Source organism: Amaranthus tricolor, chromosome 17, assembly GCF_026212465.1.
Source record: "Amaranthus tricolor cultivar Red isolate AtriRed21 chromosome 17, ASM2621246v1, whole genome shotgun sequence".
Taxonomy (NCBI): domain Eukaryota; kingdom Viridiplantae; phylum Streptophyta; class Magnoliopsida; order Caryophyllales; family Amaranthaceae; genus Amaranthus; species Amaranthus tricolor.
The window spans coordinates 17,744,645-17,762,927 of NC_080063.1; the positions used below are offsets into that span (position 1 = coordinate 17,744,645).

The 18,283-nt window shown below is 33.6% G+C and overlaps 2 protein-coding genes across 2 annotated transcripts; both read left to right on the plus strand.

Annotated features, from left to right (window-relative positions):
- Nucleotides 1–1,257: 1,257 nt before the first annotated feature.
- LOC130803519 (uncharacterized) lies at nt 1,258–7,582 on the plus strand. The gene is made up of 9 exons (XM_057667653.1): nt 1,258–2,081; nt 3,432–3,664; nt 4,030–4,108; nt 4,275–4,785; nt 5,357–5,703; nt 5,779–6,081; nt 6,288–6,606; nt 6,697–6,803; nt 6,887–7,582. Exons 2-9 carry the CDS (start codon nt 3,442–3,444, stop codon nt 6,948–6,950), a joined length of 1,953 nt encoding a protein of 650 aa, XP_057523636.1. The 5' UTR covers nt 1,258–2,081; nt 3,432–3,441; the 3' UTR covers nt 6,951–7,582.
- On the plus strand, nt 7,350–11,028 carry LOC130803819 (uncharacterized). Its single transcript, XM_057668021.1, has 5 exons — nt 7,350–7,353; nt 7,655–7,739; nt 7,851–8,084; nt 9,494–9,695; nt 10,704–11,028. The coding sequence occupies exons 1-5, from the start codon at nt 7,350–7,352 to the stop codon at nt 10,716–10,718; spliced, it is 540 nt and encodes a 179-aa protein (XP_057524004.1). The 3' UTR covers nt 10,719–11,028.
- Nucleotides 11,029–18,283: the final 7,255 nt, after the last annotated feature.

Below are 18,283 nucleotides of genomic sequence, written 5' to 3' on the forward strand. Positions count from 1 at the left end.
ACATGTAGAAAAGGTTGAAATAATGATATTGTTAATGAAGTAGTATCGTTGCTTGAATGTTAGTAACTTAGTACTTCTGCTATAATTTTGTTTTCTAGTTGCTGCAATATTCTATTATTCTGTTTACCTGTTGCTGAAATTGTTGTTGCCTGTTATATAATCCTGCTGCTGCCTGTTGTATTGCTACTGCTTTTATTTTGCAATTGTCTTGCAGCTGCAGTTCTGTTCGTCCCATAATAATAGACCTGTTGAAAAAATGTAACTTTATATATTAAATACACAATATAATGAAGTTACAACATTGTAAAAGGAAAACAAATTACATATGACCTTCAAGAACCATGCTTATATACACCACCGAGATCTCCGAGAAAACCAATCTTCAAACCCGAACAAAGTAACAAGAAGATTTTGTTTGATCTTGATATTAATTCTAGGCGAGATGCTCTTTCCTAAAACATCATTTCCTCCCTACTACGGTGCTTGGGAATAAACCGGAAATATGTTCTGAGATACAGAGAATTATACAAAATTCCGAGCACACGGAAATTAGAACGATGTAAGAGAAATTTAAATGGAATGAGATACGGAAAATTACAAATGAGGATTGCAAGTTCTCGATGTAAAATGCTCAAGAAGAAAAGAAATCAGAAATTTCATATGTAGAAAAACCACACAAGCATTCTATATTTATATAATACTCACACCACTTCACGAAGTAATGTATTACTTCACAAAACGCGAGATTGATTCACGAACTAATGTCGTACTTTAATCAATCCTTTTATCCTTAATAAAACATGGCTAATGTAACCATAATAACCGATGGTAGTTATAGAATAACCGCCAAAAGAATAAACCAGTTGCAAGAAAGATCCCGCAGACAGAACAGGCTCCGCGGGGCGCGCAAAGTGTTTTGCCTACCTCCGCGAGCCGCGTAAAAGGCCGCGGGCCGCGGACTTGCTTTTGACTTTTTCTTGCATCTTTACACCAATTTCCTTGCAAACTTATATTTCTTCGCAACCTTGGGATATACTTTATTATTTAAATTTAATTAATTAAACTTCCGATGACCATTATACACTCTAAATTACAACAAGACCTGCAGACGTTTCTAGCCCATAGTTCCGTCATGAAAGTTGTAGATCTTGAAAAGTTATTCAATCTAGGCTCAAGAATTTCTTGATTTGGAATTGTGTGCTAGGATTCATGCCTTCTTGAATTTACTGTGGTCTGCTGTCTTGGTTCTATCTCAGCGGGGCTGCTGTTGATCACTTGATCCCTGTGTGGTGTTGTTAATATAAAAGATTGTTCTTCCTATGTCTTGTTTGAGTTATATGGGCTGATTTAGTCATGTTAGTGTTGTTGTAGCTTTCATAACTTGAGTTTAGTTAAGAGTGGTACACTACTACATTAACGAGCAATGGCGACGCTCTATTGCGACGGTTAGACATAAACCGTAGCAATAGATACTTTATTGCGACAGTTAGGACGCTATTGCTACGGTTAGATTAAAACCGTCGCAATAGACTACTTATTGCTATAGTCATATTACCTATTACGATGGTTAGTTTGTAACCGTCGCAATAGGGTACCTATTGCTATGGGATGGATACCTATTACTACGCTTGTATATTAACCGTCCAATAGACTTTCAATTGATGAAATTATATTAAAGAAGGCACACAGTACTTTCTGATTGTTTCTTTGCATTTGTTTGCCGGGAAATAAAAAATTAAAAATTTCACTTATACTTTCAAATTTCCTACCTTCATCATTCATACCATACTTTCTGATTCTGCCATTACATTCATACCATACTTTCTTCTTTGATTTACACATCAATTAAATTTCTCAAAAAACCTAATTTCACAAACCTAATTTCTTCTTTGCAAATTTCGATCTACTGCTTCGACCTAGCTGTTTTGCGTGGTTGTTCGGAGGTGTTGCGTGACGGCGGCTGCTACGCGTTGTCTCCACTCATCTACTGTGGTTGGTCGGCGCTTCTAGTGTTCGTTGGATGCTGCGGGCTGTCATTTGCTATTAGTTAATTACTGCCGATCGAAGAAGTTGTTGTTCAGGTAATTTCATAATTCAAAGCTTTGGTTAATCATAATCATAATTCTAATCTCTGGTTAATCATAATTGGTTGAGTTGCTGCTATTATTTGCTATTTGCTATTTGTTAATTAAATTGTTAATTATTTGCTATTATTTGCGAATGCCAAAGACTTAGTCGTTCTTTAGTGTGATGCGTGTACAATTGCTGCTGGTGTTAATGGTGTCTAGTGTTATTGCTTTTTCCTCTGCTGTTATGATGGTAGAAGAAACTGTAGAACAAAGGAGGATGCAAATGATTAATGTGAAAAATGCTTTTTATTTCAAAAACAGAAATCAGATGACACAATTCACGTTTCAAGCTCAAGGTTCTTGAATATTGATGCGAGTATGGGGTTGAATACTTCAAGAACTTGATAAATCCTACCAAGAACACAACCAAGAATGATCTTGATGCAGAAAGGAACGCACACAAGCCTTCTGTTTCAATTGAAAACAGAAGGTTGGCTAGAACAATTCCAAACAATGGTCCTATGCCTTGGATAGAGACAAACGATCTTCACTCAATCAGTTGGCCTCTTCCTCACACTCAAATTAAGATTCACTCTCTTAATTCTTGTGGAAAGACTGAATGTTTCTTTTGCTTCACTCACAAAAGACCCACCTAGGACAGGAATACACCTGTATTCCCCTTTGAACAAGCAATCACTCTCAATTATGTTTATTGACCAAATCTGAATTATTTTTACAACCATGAGGATCCCTTTATATAGGAATTCCAAGGCAAAAATAACGGCTATAACAAGGATTAACTAACAGTGTGTACGTGAGGATCTCTTTTTCTTTGATTATGTGATTGAGGTAAAATAGTGTGTACGTGGGAGTTGATTGGTTGATGTTCATTTTGGTTCATTTTTTCTTTCGTGGTTTAATAAAAAGTTGTTGAGAGACTTTTTGGCTGATAATTAATTAAATAATGTTATACCCTCTAATTCTATTAAATTTAGTTCCCATTGCTTGAAGTTTGCTTATGGGAAAAAACTTATTTACATAGCTTAGGGTTGAGAAAATTAAGACTTGTTCCATTAGACACTTGCCTTTTGTGTTGGTACATGCTTGTTATATGGTTCTCATTTTTTATTATTATTATTTTCCTGTTATATGGTTCCCTTAATTAATACTTGGTAATATTAATATGGTGATGTTTACCCAACTGTTTTTCCTCATACTTCAATAATAATACAGTAATAATTATTATTATGATGCCAACCGATTGTTTCTTTTCTCTCTTACTATTGTTAGTGTCACAACCAAATATTATGCCAAGTGATGTCAATTTTTTAGCTTCTTATCAATGACTTGCCTTGTAATCAGAGTGAGGATAATGACTCAAGGTGCTAAAAAGAAGAAACGGCAGCAAAAGAAAAAGAATTCAAAGGATGAAATTTCAGAGGATAAAATAATAGAGAAGATTTCAGCTTTGTGCGAGCAAGAAAGATTCCAAGAGTGCTCGGATTTTATCATTTCTCTTGATGATGAGTGGTTGAAAAATTTAAAAGTCTATTCTGTGAAAGTGCATGCACTTGCAAGTTTGAGACGGTTTGACGGTAAGTCTATTTTCCTCCAATGAAATGGTTTGATGTAGTATGGTCTATTGTTTGCTTTAATTCTTATTTTCTACTAGGAACGGTAAGATTTGGAAAGCTTTTGATTATTTTCTTTTTACAAGTGAGTGGCTTTAAGGCTTAGGGAAAGAAAGCTTGGAAGCGATAAATACAACATTTTCAGTTTCCTAAGGAAACAATAGAGAAATGCTAGCGAATATTAATCTGAAATTAACAACTCGAGAGATAAAGAAAGCTAACAAATATTGACTAAATTTGGAAAGCATATTTGTGTTATTTGTATTGTAAATTTGTATTATTTTGTACTCCATTTATCTTAATGTTTTCATTTAATTTTGTATGATCAGAGGTATTAGCTTTGCAAAAACGACTCGAAGAATTTGGACATAAAACGACTTTGGCACTTAGTGTATGGTTTATGTTTGCGTAAGTCTATTCTCTTCCTTTCTAAGGATTTTTGATAAATTATCAGGATGATGTAACTCTTACAAGATATTTATTTGAATTGATTCTATACGGACAATATAGTAGACAATAGTTAGTCATCTTTAATCACGTTGACATTAATTAAATTTTTTAAAATGCCTTGCAGTTATGCCAACAGAAAGCAAAATAATATTTTGGAAGCATATCTTCTTTATAAATATGTGCATGATCAGAAGGGTGCAGTGCATGTAGATGATGAAATATTCAAAGGTTGTCTCAAATGGATAAAAAGACTACAACCGAAAGTTCAACCAGATTTGGATAGAATTGCAGTGGAAAGAGCTAGTAAATTTTTAGATGATGAGCGTGCTGCCTCCTCTTCCACCAAGGCTCCTGCCTCCTCTTCCACCAAGGCTGCCACCTCTTCCACCAAGGCTCCTGCCTCCTCTTCCACCAAGGCTGCCACCTCTTCCACCAAGGCTCCTGCCTCCTCTTCCACCAAGGCTGCCACCTCTTCCACCCAAGGCTGCTTCCACCCGACCAAGGCTGCATCCACTCCGACCAAGGCTGCATCCACTTCGACCTTGGTTGCGTCCGCTTCGACTTTGGCGATCCCTTCTTTGACCTTGGATCCCTCACCTTTGGTTGTGGATGCCTCTTCCCAAAAAATGATGAAGGTAATCTCTTCTCAACTTTTCGTTAATTTTATGATTTGTTTTTATTTGGAAAGAACAAAAAATATTATTAGGTTATTGATAAGCCATTACATTCAAGACCTAAGCGTAACAAACACTAAGAGTTAAAAGACTACATGTTTAAATACAGTTCTCAAGCATTTAACATCATTAGCTCATCACTACTAGTTCCTGGAAGAAATCTGTAAATTCTATAATGCATATTTTGTTTCGGAGGACTAGTTACATGTGTATGATCATCATGATGAAAAGTCTACATAGCTTTGTTTCTTTGCTGCCAAATATAGTAATCTAAACCAGCCAGACATCTTTAATATATCAATTTGAAATAATCTATCTGTTACAATCTTCAACATAAAGCAAAGTTAGTAGAGATTTTAAGCCATTTTCTATAGAACAGTAAAACGATAATGATTGCAAGAGCAGTCAAAGAACATATGTTGTCTAGATTCAGTGTTATTGCACAAGGATCAAGAGTTGTCTAAAACAATATGTATCGTATTATTTGTTAAATATTTTTCTCTATTCTGTATTGATAAATATATATTTACAGTTTACAGAGGATGGTGTGATATACTTTGAAATGACCCAGCTTGATGAATTTTCATATCTTGGTGTAATGAAGATAGGCGGGAGTTTTTTTCCCAAGTCGTGCATCAAAATTGACGAGAATTCTACTTCAGATGTCTCAATTAGGCTTAAGAAAAACTCATGCCTATTGAACATTGAATTTTCAATGTATTTCCACTCCCTTTCTAGTAGGGTAGCAATTGTTGAGCCGGTCCGTCCAGTAAAAGCGTTCTTTGAATTGAAGCTTGAAGATTTCAAATCGAAAGCAATGGCTCAAACTTGTAAAAAATGGTGGGAATATATCAAAGACGACTTTTTATCAATATTTCGGTAAAAAATTTACTTTGTTAATTTATTATATTTTATTTTATGAATGAAATTTAATAATATATAATTGTATTGTAGAGGCGTAATATGTGGCATGCTTGCCATATATTCAGATCAAAAAGTCTGTAGTGATTTGGAAAAATCACTTTATGTCACCGAGGAGGGAGAAGCCAAAATATTTCATATTTCTCAAGAAAAATTTACATTCAGCCAAGCGCAAAAAGAAGTGTATGATCTGTTGTCCATTATTGAAGGAGTCATTACTTTGATAAGACCAAGATCAAGACAAGATTTGGAAACTTGGCGTAAAGAGTTTGAGCTATCTTATGAACTGCCTTTAGAATTAGTTCATTTTTTAAACAGCTTAAGAGTCAGGAAAATGTAAGTAAATTTCCCTTAAATCTGTTTTTATATTCTTTTTATTCATTATAAGTTTAGTTTATGCTAATATTATACTTTGTATATTTTGTTTATGTAACTATTAAAAAGCATGTTATCTGCAACTGTACATTACTTATAAAGTTTTTTTTTTTTTAATAAATAGGTATACTTGTATGATTAAAAGTTTTATGTTTTATTTCTAACAGATGTGATAGCATTCATCCAATGTTTTTGATTGATCACCCATTTTTCTGGTCGATAAATCATCGGGTTTCATTCATCCGGTTTCTTGAAGAGGCTATTAAAGAAAGGCTAATCAATAAGAATCTTTTCAAAGTGGAAATGAATCGGATGTTTAGGAATCAAAATTGGAGGATTGAAGTCTCAAATGACATGTTATTGTCAGAAATCTACAACTACAAAGGACATGCCTTTTATGTTGAATCAATTCATGTCATTAATTTTATTCATGCAGTGTTTTCCCATGCTAATGACTATCAATATGATACCATACGCGGGAAAGAGGTAATGACTTTCTTTCTATTTTATTTACAAAAATATTAATTAATTATTGCATTTGCATGCTGCTAATTTTTTTATCTTTATCTTTTATAGGGTGGTTTGACTCTTGAGGAAAGGGAAAGTCTAATTACAAAAGTGTTTCCTTCATTATATACAAAACTTTATGACACCTTGTGTAATCATGCGAAAAATTCTAGTGGGTAAGAATTTAATATTTTGTTATTTCTAATGTACATCTTTTATGTTGTTTAAAATTTTTGTTTAACACTTTTTAATTTAACAGGAAATATACAAAGTCATTTTCAGATGTTCTTAAAAGTTTTTCAAGTTGTGGATCTCAATATTGATTTCCTGTTCCTGGTAAGCATTTGATATCGATTTGGGGGCTATTTCGGTGTAGTGTTTTCGGGTTTTTTCTAGACAGTTTTGTGACTGTCATAGGGGCTAGTTAGTGGTTGTTTTAGGTTACATTGTGTGTGAATAGTGTTTGAGGTGTGTGGGCAAAGGTGCCGTATTATTGCTTGTGTGTCTTGACGATGTGAGTATGTGATAGGTGTTGCACACGTGATGGTTGTTGAGTGGTATTGTGTATGTGATGGGTGTAGAGTGTGTTTTGGTATTGGGTATTAAGCATGTCATTTATGAGTTAATTTGTATGTTTGGAATTTTTGATACTCCTTGTTACATGAGTTGTAGTGGACTAGAAGTGCGTAATTTGACATTATTTCTTTGGTTTATTGGTGATGATGGGTAATTGAACTTTTGGACTAGGCGTACTTTTTGCGGAATATGCAACAAACTACTGTGAAAAGGCATTGTAAATAACTGTTAATTGACACATAGATTAAACTAAATGTCTTTACACATACATTATGTTGTATGATTCATATAAAAATTAATATTTTCTTTCTAATTCCTTTTGGAAGTCTCGTATAATAATTACATTCATTGTCATTGCTGAAACTAAAAGGTTGGACAACTATCGGTACATCACTTGTTACTTATTCCTTTTCTTGTTTCCTGTTTCAGTTGATATTTTTTCTCTTTGTAGTTGCGTCATTTCTTGAAAAATCTCATAATCTTATTCTGAATTTTCACTCCATGTTCTCATCTGTACATATGGTTGAATGTACTAGGCATATGATATTATTATTGAATATGCCTTTAGTTGGAGTTTTCTGTTTTCTACGGCGTATAAGAAAAGTGCATTAATATCAAATCTTGGAGTAACGCACTATTTATTGTAGAAGGTTTAAATACCGGCCCGTGACAGAGCTCAGGGTCGGATCCCCGCCGCCGTCTTCTCCCTCATCGCAGAAAACACCTCCAAGCAGCTTCTTACAACTGAAACTAAGCAGATTGATTCTATTCTTACTAAGTTGGATCCTTCCTTCTTCTGCTCCACCACTTTCAAGCTTCAAGTTCAGGCCGGGTCCGGGTCTTCTGTTCTTCTTCATTCTGAAATTGTCCTCCCTATTAAGGTCATTTCATATTACTCTTTTAATTGGCCTTAATTGATTGTACTTCATGTTAATTTTGTTGATAAGAAATTTTCAGTGATATGATTGGTATTAATTTTTTGAAAATGTGGTGTTTTATTGTGTTTGTGTGTTGGAGCAGTTCTTGTTTGAAGTTACCGCCCATCCTCGAAACCGAGCAAGTATAATAATTAGCAATAGTGATGTTTTTGTATTACAGTATATCTAATCGTTATAGCTTCTGTATAGTCGTATAGATATAGACAGTGCTAGACTACTAGTATTGCTCGGGATATGCACTTCAGATAGAACATTACTTACTACTTCGATGTGATGAATTTGGATATCATTGCCTATATATCATTGCCTAGGAGGCAAGGACAGCTCTTTTTTCCCAATTTACTTATGTTTGAGGTTGTTTTGAATATCTGTACATATGGTTGAATGTACTAGGTATATGATATTATTATTGAATATGCCTTTAGTTGGAGTTTTCTGTTTTCTACAGCGTATAAGAAAAGTGCATTAATATCAAATGTTGGAGTAACACACTATTTATTGTAGAAGGTTTAAATAACAGCTCTTCCTTAACCATTTTCTTTCTTCTCTTCCTTTTGTTTGAAAAGTATTAGGTTCGTCTAAAAATGCTAAGAAATTCAAATGAGCCAAGCTTATCAGCGTGCTTTCTTCTGGTAGTAAGTACTTATCTCTTACCAGATAAGAAAAGGCTTCATATCAGAAGTGAATTCGTCATGAATGCAATGCAATATTTAGCCAATATTATCTGGGTTCTGTGATTATCTGACCACTGCTTACTCAGCAGAATTTAAAATGTGGCCTCCTTTCAACTATAGTAAGTCAAGGTTTGTTGAGTTGCTGCCTCTGCTTAATTGTTTCTGTATCTGATCCCATCTCTTACTCTTGGTCCCTCTGCAGGGAGGGGGAGGGGTGTTTGGGCCATTGTGAGAGTTAGCTTTTCTGTGTGTCAGTCTGTTGAATATAGGGCTGTCCTTTGAAGAGTAAAATGATGGCCATATGTTCTTGTTTAGTTTAAGCTGTGCAACAAGTCTCATTTGAAGCTGAAAGGAAAAGTTTCTACACTACAGACTCTAATATTACTTTTGCAGGATTAGAATTTTCTTTGCTATTCAAAGTTGTATTTAGTATTTACTCTAGATTTGAAAATGTGTCACTTGTTTACTTTTTGATTGTTAACAACCCAACCTGAATTTCCTTTTGAAGTACAATTGGATGAACTTGTAAGCATTCATACTTTCTTGTTTCAAGCATTATTCTGTAAAATCTGTATGGATACAGACTGAACCAGTATCCTTTTATTCATTGTTTAGTGCTTTGCTAATTATTTTCTTGTCATAAATGAAATTTACATGATTACTTCTCGTGCTAAGCAGGGGGACAGCTGAAAACAGTAACCTAATATATCTTTGCCCAACAGAATGCATCCCTCAAAAGATCGAGGTGGACATTAGCAATTTGGACATTGGAGACCGGATCTTTATGAAAGATATTGAGGTTGATCCGTCATTGAAGCTTTTAAGTGGGAATGATACAAAACCTATCTGCAAGATTGTGGCTTCAGAAGTAGAAAATCAGGTACCTCTTGAAACTTAATTTATAAGTGAGGTGTTTTTTTACTTTTTATCTTTTCTTTAAGGGACCATATAATTCAATGATGAAAGCTGCTTCGATTCATGAAAATAGTATCTGATGTAGGGTGTATTAAAAACTTTGAAGGAGTAATTGGTGACTCCATAAAGCTGCTATGACAAGTTTACCCCTTGTATAACATCTTGTTCTATTATATGACCAATCTATTGTATTCATTTCCTTAGTATTTCGTGGCTTAGATGCTTGTGCTTCTAAATTTTTTTTGCCCTTTGAGGGTTTGCTGGTTGGTAGGGTGTGGGCATGTGGCTTTCAGGTGTATATATTGGACATTTGTGGATTTTAGTTTTAGCCCTCCATTGTTATCGGGTGTGTATATGTTTTATTTATCTATCTATCGATTTACTTACTAATTGTCATGTCAAGAGTCTATAATATTGGGTTTATTATAAAATTGCTCATGGTGGTTTTTTTTCTTTTATTTTTGATAAAATATGTTTATGTTGGTTTTTGCATTCAACTCTCTGGGTGTAGATTGGTTTTTGCAGAAAAGTTCCCAATTGATGTGTTATGTCTTATTGTATTGTATTTTACTATTGTTTTTGAGTACTAAGATTCATGTCTCTGAGTTTGTGTTCCAACTCTCTGGGTGTAGATTAGTCAATGCAGGTTGATGTTATTGATGTATTCTGTCTAATTGTAGTTGGAGTATTATGGCTATTGCTTCACTGCTGTTCTGTTGGCAAAAAAATCTGTCAAAATTGTAGAATGTAGTGGGCATTGGGGGTCAATGTGAACCTATGTGTGTATCCTCAGCTTCAGCTAAGCCTTCTAGATAATATCACCTAAATACAATGAATTACCAATTTAATATCAGATGTCGTTCTTGCTTGCTGTCTTACAATGTAAAGATATATTTTTGTTATACATAAGTTTGTTATAGATATATTTCCGTTATCATCTGATTATTTTCTTATCATGTATACAATTACGCAGTTTGCAGGTAGGTGAAGGGGGTCGATAAATGAATTGATCCACTAGATGCATACCCTCTGATGTCTGCAGCACTAGTAGCAAGCCTGATTTATTTTTTGGTTCAGACAGATCATTATGTTGCTTGAGATTTAAGTATAGAGCCGACTTTTTCTTATGTGAGCTAAGCTACTTCTGTAGAAGTTAAACATGGAACTACTGTTGTTTACGCATGAGGTTTTTATTCTCAAAAGAAATATGTCTGTAAAATTGTACCTGATTTTTCTGTCCCCGGATCAATATGTAGCAAGTTGAGACCTTAAAATTTATGCTTCTAAACATATCTCTTAATTTTATGCTAAAGCTTGACTCATTGAGCTTCCTACTTATGCACTCAATTTGACAATAATAATGATAGCAACAATCTACTTTTTCTACTTCTAGTATATGAAATTAAAAGAGGTTCCCTGTATGTTCATTTTATGCTTCAATGATGCACATATACCTTTGACTTTTGTAAAATAACGTCAATAATGTTCATATACAAGGTGCAGTCTGGAATTCAGTCTCCAAAAGTCATCACAGTCAATCACTTCATATATCAAACCCCTTGAGAAAATCTGCAATACCCGTAAACAATGATAGTATGAGAGTAAACTTCTCATTTTTCTATCGCGCCTTTGATTATCCCCATCTTTACAAATGTCAAACAAGAACTTTGATAAGCAAACTGCAGAAGATGAAGGAGCATATCCCCAAAAGATCAATTATTGGCATGCTTGGTGTCTGATTGCCGCCATCTCCCCCAGTTGTAGTTGTCACCCTCATTAGTTGTATTCTGATCCAATAACTAAAGTTCATGGTTATTGGCTTTTCCATCCACACTTTCTTCAGTCACATCAGAACTCTGAACATAAGCACCATATTTCTGAATGAGGGAGTACCAAGAGTTGACCTTTGAGTCTTTGGCATGAGGAATTTTCATCTGAACATGGTCGGGTGCTGGGTAAATTCCTCGATCGTTTTATTTTGGGACTTGGATCCTTCTTATGTGAATTTAGAAACCTCAGAACTCCTCTATTCCGTAAGGCAATTTCCAATATGATTCACAGGGTCATTCATGCATAATTCACTGTTCAACGCTTTTTAATTCCTTTGGTTTTCCTAATTGGCTACTCGAACTAACTTCTATTACGCACACATCCATCACTGAAATGAATACTTGGTGATCAGAAGGAGATTTAACAAATGGAAATTAAAAGCCAATGTCTAAGATTATTGATGACCATTGATATCATAAACATGATGAATTATATCTCAACACCATGGGCACCTAGATAGCTAGCAAGTGAATGCTGAGGCTGAGATAGACTGAGACATAAAATAGTTATGCCCTTCCAAAATTTAAAACAAAGGATTCTTAAGATAATGAACATTTAAAGAGGAAGCATGGCCATATATTGCTCACCAGATACACATTTAGAGGTGGGAAGTGGGTTGTTCAGACGTGGTACAATTCAGGCCATGTCAAGTCATGTTTGGGTATGTTCAACTGAATCAGGTCAGTTTGGGCCAAATCATATTTAATTCTATTGCCAACAATCTTACTATGTTAAATAAAACGTATTAGACATATTAAGTGTCGGCAGTCACCCCCCTACGGCCCTACACCCCTACCCCCATTAAAGCATAGGATTTTTATGGTAATGAACATTTATAAAACAAGAAGCATAACCACAAATTGCTTTAGAGGTGGCAAAGAGGTTTTATTGGTTGGTACAAAATTCAGGTCATGATAGGGTATGCTTCAGGTCGGTTCAGGCCAAATCATATTTGATTTTATTGCTAGTAAACTTATATGAAAGTAATCGTAATAGACATACTAAGTCTCGGCATCCTCCAACCCTCCCCCGGGGAAAAAATATAAAATATATAAAAATCTCTTCTGGTATGATATATTGGCAGATCCTACAATAAATTCAACATAAGGATGTACAAAGAAAGAAAACAGAAACTCTAACAAGAAAATTGTTGAGGAATCCATGCCAAATTTCAGACACCATCTCCAAATACAGAGGTATAGGACAAACACAACAACATCAACGGTGTCTAAATCATAGCAGACATGGTGATAAAAAGGATACCTGAGCTTGGAGAAGTAGCTTCACAAGACAGAGTCTCAGATGAACATAAGTTGTTTGACTGAGAGAGATGATTACTGGGATAAAGGTATTCCAACATCTTCAAAGATTGAGATGCTAGGTCCTCTGCTAGTTTATATTTGATCCAAGCTATGACTTTTAGATTCATTTGAGTTGTCAAAAATAGAAGGCTGCAAATCGAAGTATGGAGAATCTAGACTTGTTAATTTCTGTTACCGGCTTAGGAAATTAAGATGCATATCACACTGTGTCAATTTCTCAAAATGCTTGTTTAATAGACCATAAGGCACCAGAAGGAAATGCTTCCTGTAAAATTGCAGTAGTATAAAAAATATAGATTTTAATATTCCCTAGCCAAAAAAAGTAAAATTAATAAGCCTTAAAATTACACAATTTTAAGAAAACGCAGTGCTTGTAGAAAAACTTTATTTAATGCCAAAATAAATTCAGGAAAATTCATATTATATTATTTTAATAATATACATCCTCCGTTTGGTAACAATGGCAACACTTCCTATCTAGCAAGGAGTTAAGCCTACTACAATTTTATTACATCTCTCTCATTAACTGTAACAACCCGCATTACCGTTGACCGGGTAAACAGGGTCATCACTGGGTTCGTTTCTCAAGAAACTGAAATCACACTTCCAAAACTCAAGCAAAGGGGTCACAAGCTCCTTAACGTGACTAACTCAGCTAAATCCCAAAACCAATATCTAACTAAAACACACGATAATCATACAATCCTCTACAAGTCCGTTATAACCAGCACAACCAAAACAAATATACATTTATCCAAAATTCCTAATACAAATCTATAATTCCTATGTGCTCAGCTTAATACACATCCTTAGAACGCTATCCAACACTGCTAACCCATCGTTCCCGACCGGTTCCGATCTGTAAACAAACTAAAAGATGGAAACAACAGGGGGTCAGATTAAACTGAATGAGAAGTAACAATCCAAAACAACAAAACACAGTAATTCAAAACAATGGTTTAAAAGCAACATCAGTTCCCTAGATCTATGTGCGCACAGGGAGTCTAGTTTGAGAGGTGCCCCATAGCTCTAAGGCTATGTCGCTCTCGGATGAAGCTAGTCAATATCTCAATGACAATTCGCTTCAAAAACAGGGAGTAGGGAACAATGTTCCTCAACTCCGTCAATGACCAGCTCGCAAGCCCGATCCATTGACCATATCATAATATCAGCATAAGCATTCACAACAACATTTGTCACAACAATTTCCAATTCAAAAGAACTTTAGTAAAAAGTTTATTTTCAAGAAAGTAGTCTGGCCAGACCCTTTAAGGGACTGTTACCACTCACCAACAAGACGCTTCAAAGAGCCGTGATCGATTCGCAGCTATCAACTAGAAAGGTTCCTCGATGACGTCGCCTCCTGAAGCATAACAAACATAACATCACAACAAAGCGTTCGATACTACAAACTAATATATAACTTATTACATCTCCTCCTAAGACCGTAGCTTAGACCAAGATTCCACCCTAGCGTTTCTATTATTTCTAATTACAGAGATTACGCAAATTCTAACTCCAAATCTCAAATTCTTGTTTAAGACTAGCTTATATTCTTATAAAGATCATACATCTCCACCATTCCCTTTGTATTCCAGTTCAACCACTTCCATGCTCATCTTAAACACAAAACCAAGAAACTAAACCAAAGTTAACAAACTATCCAAGAGAAAGATTCAGCTAGTCTATCCAAGAATACTGAACTAACCAACTATATCATTCAAATACTCTACTACCAAAATCATAATCCACACTTAAATTCTCATCATCACATAACTAACTAATACACATTTCTCATAAATTTCCCAATTAAACACCAACATATATATACATTCAAACTCAACATTCAAGATCCTCCAAGAATCACATAATACCTTCAAGAATATCAAATTATTCAATATTTTACCCATAACAAATTCTCAAGTTAACAAACATCTAGTATTTCATCTAAGAGCATAATTTACTCAAGTACTTATCATTATCATCGTCAAAACCTCCATGAACGGCTAGCATTTACATGAGAAGTTCATTAACCCAATGAAGATCAAGACATCATCATCATCATCATTTACCATAAATTCCTAATTCCTAACAATAATTCGATAACCCAATATCTCATATCCAGCTAATAATCCCAATCAACATAACTCATCCAATTAGTTTATATAAATTCAAGATTCAATAAAATTTAGCGTTTAATACATGATAAAAAGAGTACTCAATTTGAACTCCAACTTTAATTATGAACAAGTAAATCAAAAATATCATTTTCGAATTTACAAGACACCCTGTTAGTATTTTGGGTATAACTTCCTCATACGAACTCATTTTGGGGCGATTCAAGTGTCCACGCGACCGTGACTCGGAGCTCTACAATTCTTGTGAAGGAACCAGAACCCAAAAACAATTAGAACTACTTCGAAAGTGGCCAAAACAGAACGTTCAAATTCCGGACTGAAATTTCAATAAATATCAAACTTTATACTAGAAATCAAATAACCCAAAAACCAATACTAATCAACACTAATAATCCAAAACCAATACTAATCAACACTAAAAAGAACCCAACTAGAGCCTTCAAAATGGATGAACAAAGAACACAAAAGAATTTTCAGATCTTTCTTCTTTAATGGAATAAATTCTACAAATATATTGATTTTTACATGTAATCTCGATTAGAAATAGTTAGGGTTCGAACATATGAGTAGAAAATCGATTATAAAAGATGAGTAAAATGAAATTACACATAGAAGTTAAGAGATTTAATACCTTTGTTTACACCAACAATTACAAGAAGAAGGAGGAAGAAGATGGTGAAGATGGTGCCGGTGCTGCTGTCGCTCGAAGAAGATGAAGGAAAGAATGAGAAGGAAGAAGAAGGGGAAGGGAATGGCGGTGAAGGAACACGTGAAATGAGTGGGAATTGGGAAAAAATTTCTGATTTTTGGGTATTAATTTCTTTTTTTTTTTTTAATGTCATTATTATTATTATTATTATCTACTTAACTCACTTTATTCACGATAATTTCTAATTAGTTAAAGGCCCAAAATGATTTTATTTATTTTTAAAATTCCCAAATGTTACATTAACCCCGGTACCCCACAACCCACTTGTACAAATATGTTATTATTTCTCTCTCCTATTATTATTATAAGGAAATAATTTTGACTTTTGGTACCACAAAAACATTCGGTATTCATTTTTGCTACCGCTCATATTTTTTTTTATATTTTACTACCACTAAAAATCACATATTTTAAAATTCACTATCAGTTAACGGAAGCTGTTAGTTTTACTGTTTGTGGGCCCCACTTCACCCCTGCCCCTCTCTCCTCCTTCCCTAGCCACCAATCCGCTTCCCCTTCCAATCCCTTGCCGGCCTCCCCCCGTCGGCGGCCAAAGCTTGGGGATTGGCAGGAAAAAGGATTGGTGGCAGGAGGAAATAAAAAAAGAGGGACCAAAAAATAAAAAAAAAGGGGAGAATATATAAATTTCAGATATACCACTGATGATTTAGTATATGGTTTATATTTAATAAACTTGGTAATTGGTATGTAGTAGCAAACACAGAAAGCTATGAGAATTATTGTTATTGTTGTTGGAGTTTGGTTTTGGGTGTTCCAACTTTTGGCATGCCAGAATAAAACTCTTTAAACAATCTGATTTTAGATTTGTGAGGAGCTAATTAGGAGGAGAGAGAAAATGAAATATAGATGTTGTTGTTACTCTTAAGTCTTAACTAATAATGGATGATCAGTAATGAGTAACGAAGTGTCATACAAAATTAAGTAACTAAGGAAAAATAATTACATGTCAACTACCTTAGCTTAGTTGGTTAAAATCATGTAAAATGATGCTTAAAACTTGTGATCATTTTTCCGATTACAAAGTAGAGTTTTTTATTTATTTTTTTTTTAATTTTTTATTTTTTTTTAATCATCAACTACAATTAATGTTTCTTTGTCATGTTTCAATTAAAAATTAGGTGGCCTTGTGCCTTGTGGAAGAAGGTGCATAAAAATTGAATCTTATGTTAATACTCCATTAGTTTTTATATCATTTTAAATTTATTTTTAAAATGGGATTTAGTCTGAATAAGACTTGGATAAATATCGAATTAAATTTATTTTGAACACCTATAGTAGTTGGATTGTTGGTTGTTAGGTTGAATGTTTATAGCGTTCAGACCAATTTATGGATTTCGACCATTAAAGTGATCAATATATGGTGAACAGGCTGCCTGAATACTATAAACATTGATACTTTGATGATTGTAATTCGCAAAAAAATATTAAAACTGTAATCAACAAAAAAACTAAACTTTAAAATGGTAATTCGTAATTAATTCTCTTCATGGTTGTTACTCTCACACCTACTAAGGTCAAACATGTATATTAATTATTGAAGATACTCCCTAATCCCTCCTTTGAGTTTGTGCTTTCCTTTGTGAAACTTAATAATAGTAGAAAATTGGGTTGTAGAAAAGGCTGCTGAAAAAGACTGTATATCAACAGGTACATTCACGAATATACATAATTAATTAACTACATTTACATAAACTAATTAACTAGTTTAAATAAAATAAATATACTCAATATAAAATACAAATTAACTACAAATAATCACGTTAACTACATTATGCTATAATCACATTAACCACATCAAAAAACAAATGTTAATGAACCATAATCAAAAAAATTAACAAATAACTTAAAAATAACTAATACATTACCTTAATCAACTTAAATTGAGCTAAATGAGTAGTGATTTAACAAGTAATGCCCTGCATTTGAAACAAATATTGAATATTACATAAAACCCTAATTTTCGTATAAAATAACAAAAAAAAAAAAGAAATGTATACCTTAGACAACTGGAAGTATATGTGTGACATTCGAAAATTTAAAATAAATAAAATAATTTTTGGGCTATAAACTAATTAGAAAATTACCATGAATTAATTGAGTTAAGTAGGTAATAATATATATGTATATATATATATATATATGTATATATATATGTATATATGTATATATATATATATGTATATATGTATATATATATATATATATATATATATATATATATATATATATATATGTATATATATATATATATATATATATATATATATATATATATATATACATATATATATATATATATATATATATATATATATATAAAGAAATTAAATACCCAAACTCAAAAATCAGAAACCCACTTTCCCTTTCCCCTTTTCCCTTCCCGTCCCCTTCTCCTCCCTTATCCTCCCTTCTCCTTTCTTCTTTTTCCTTCCATTCGCATAAACCCAAATCTCAAGAAACATCACACTCTATTAAACACCTTAAAATCTCAAGAACCATTATCCTCCTTCTTCCTTGAATCTTCGAAGGATTT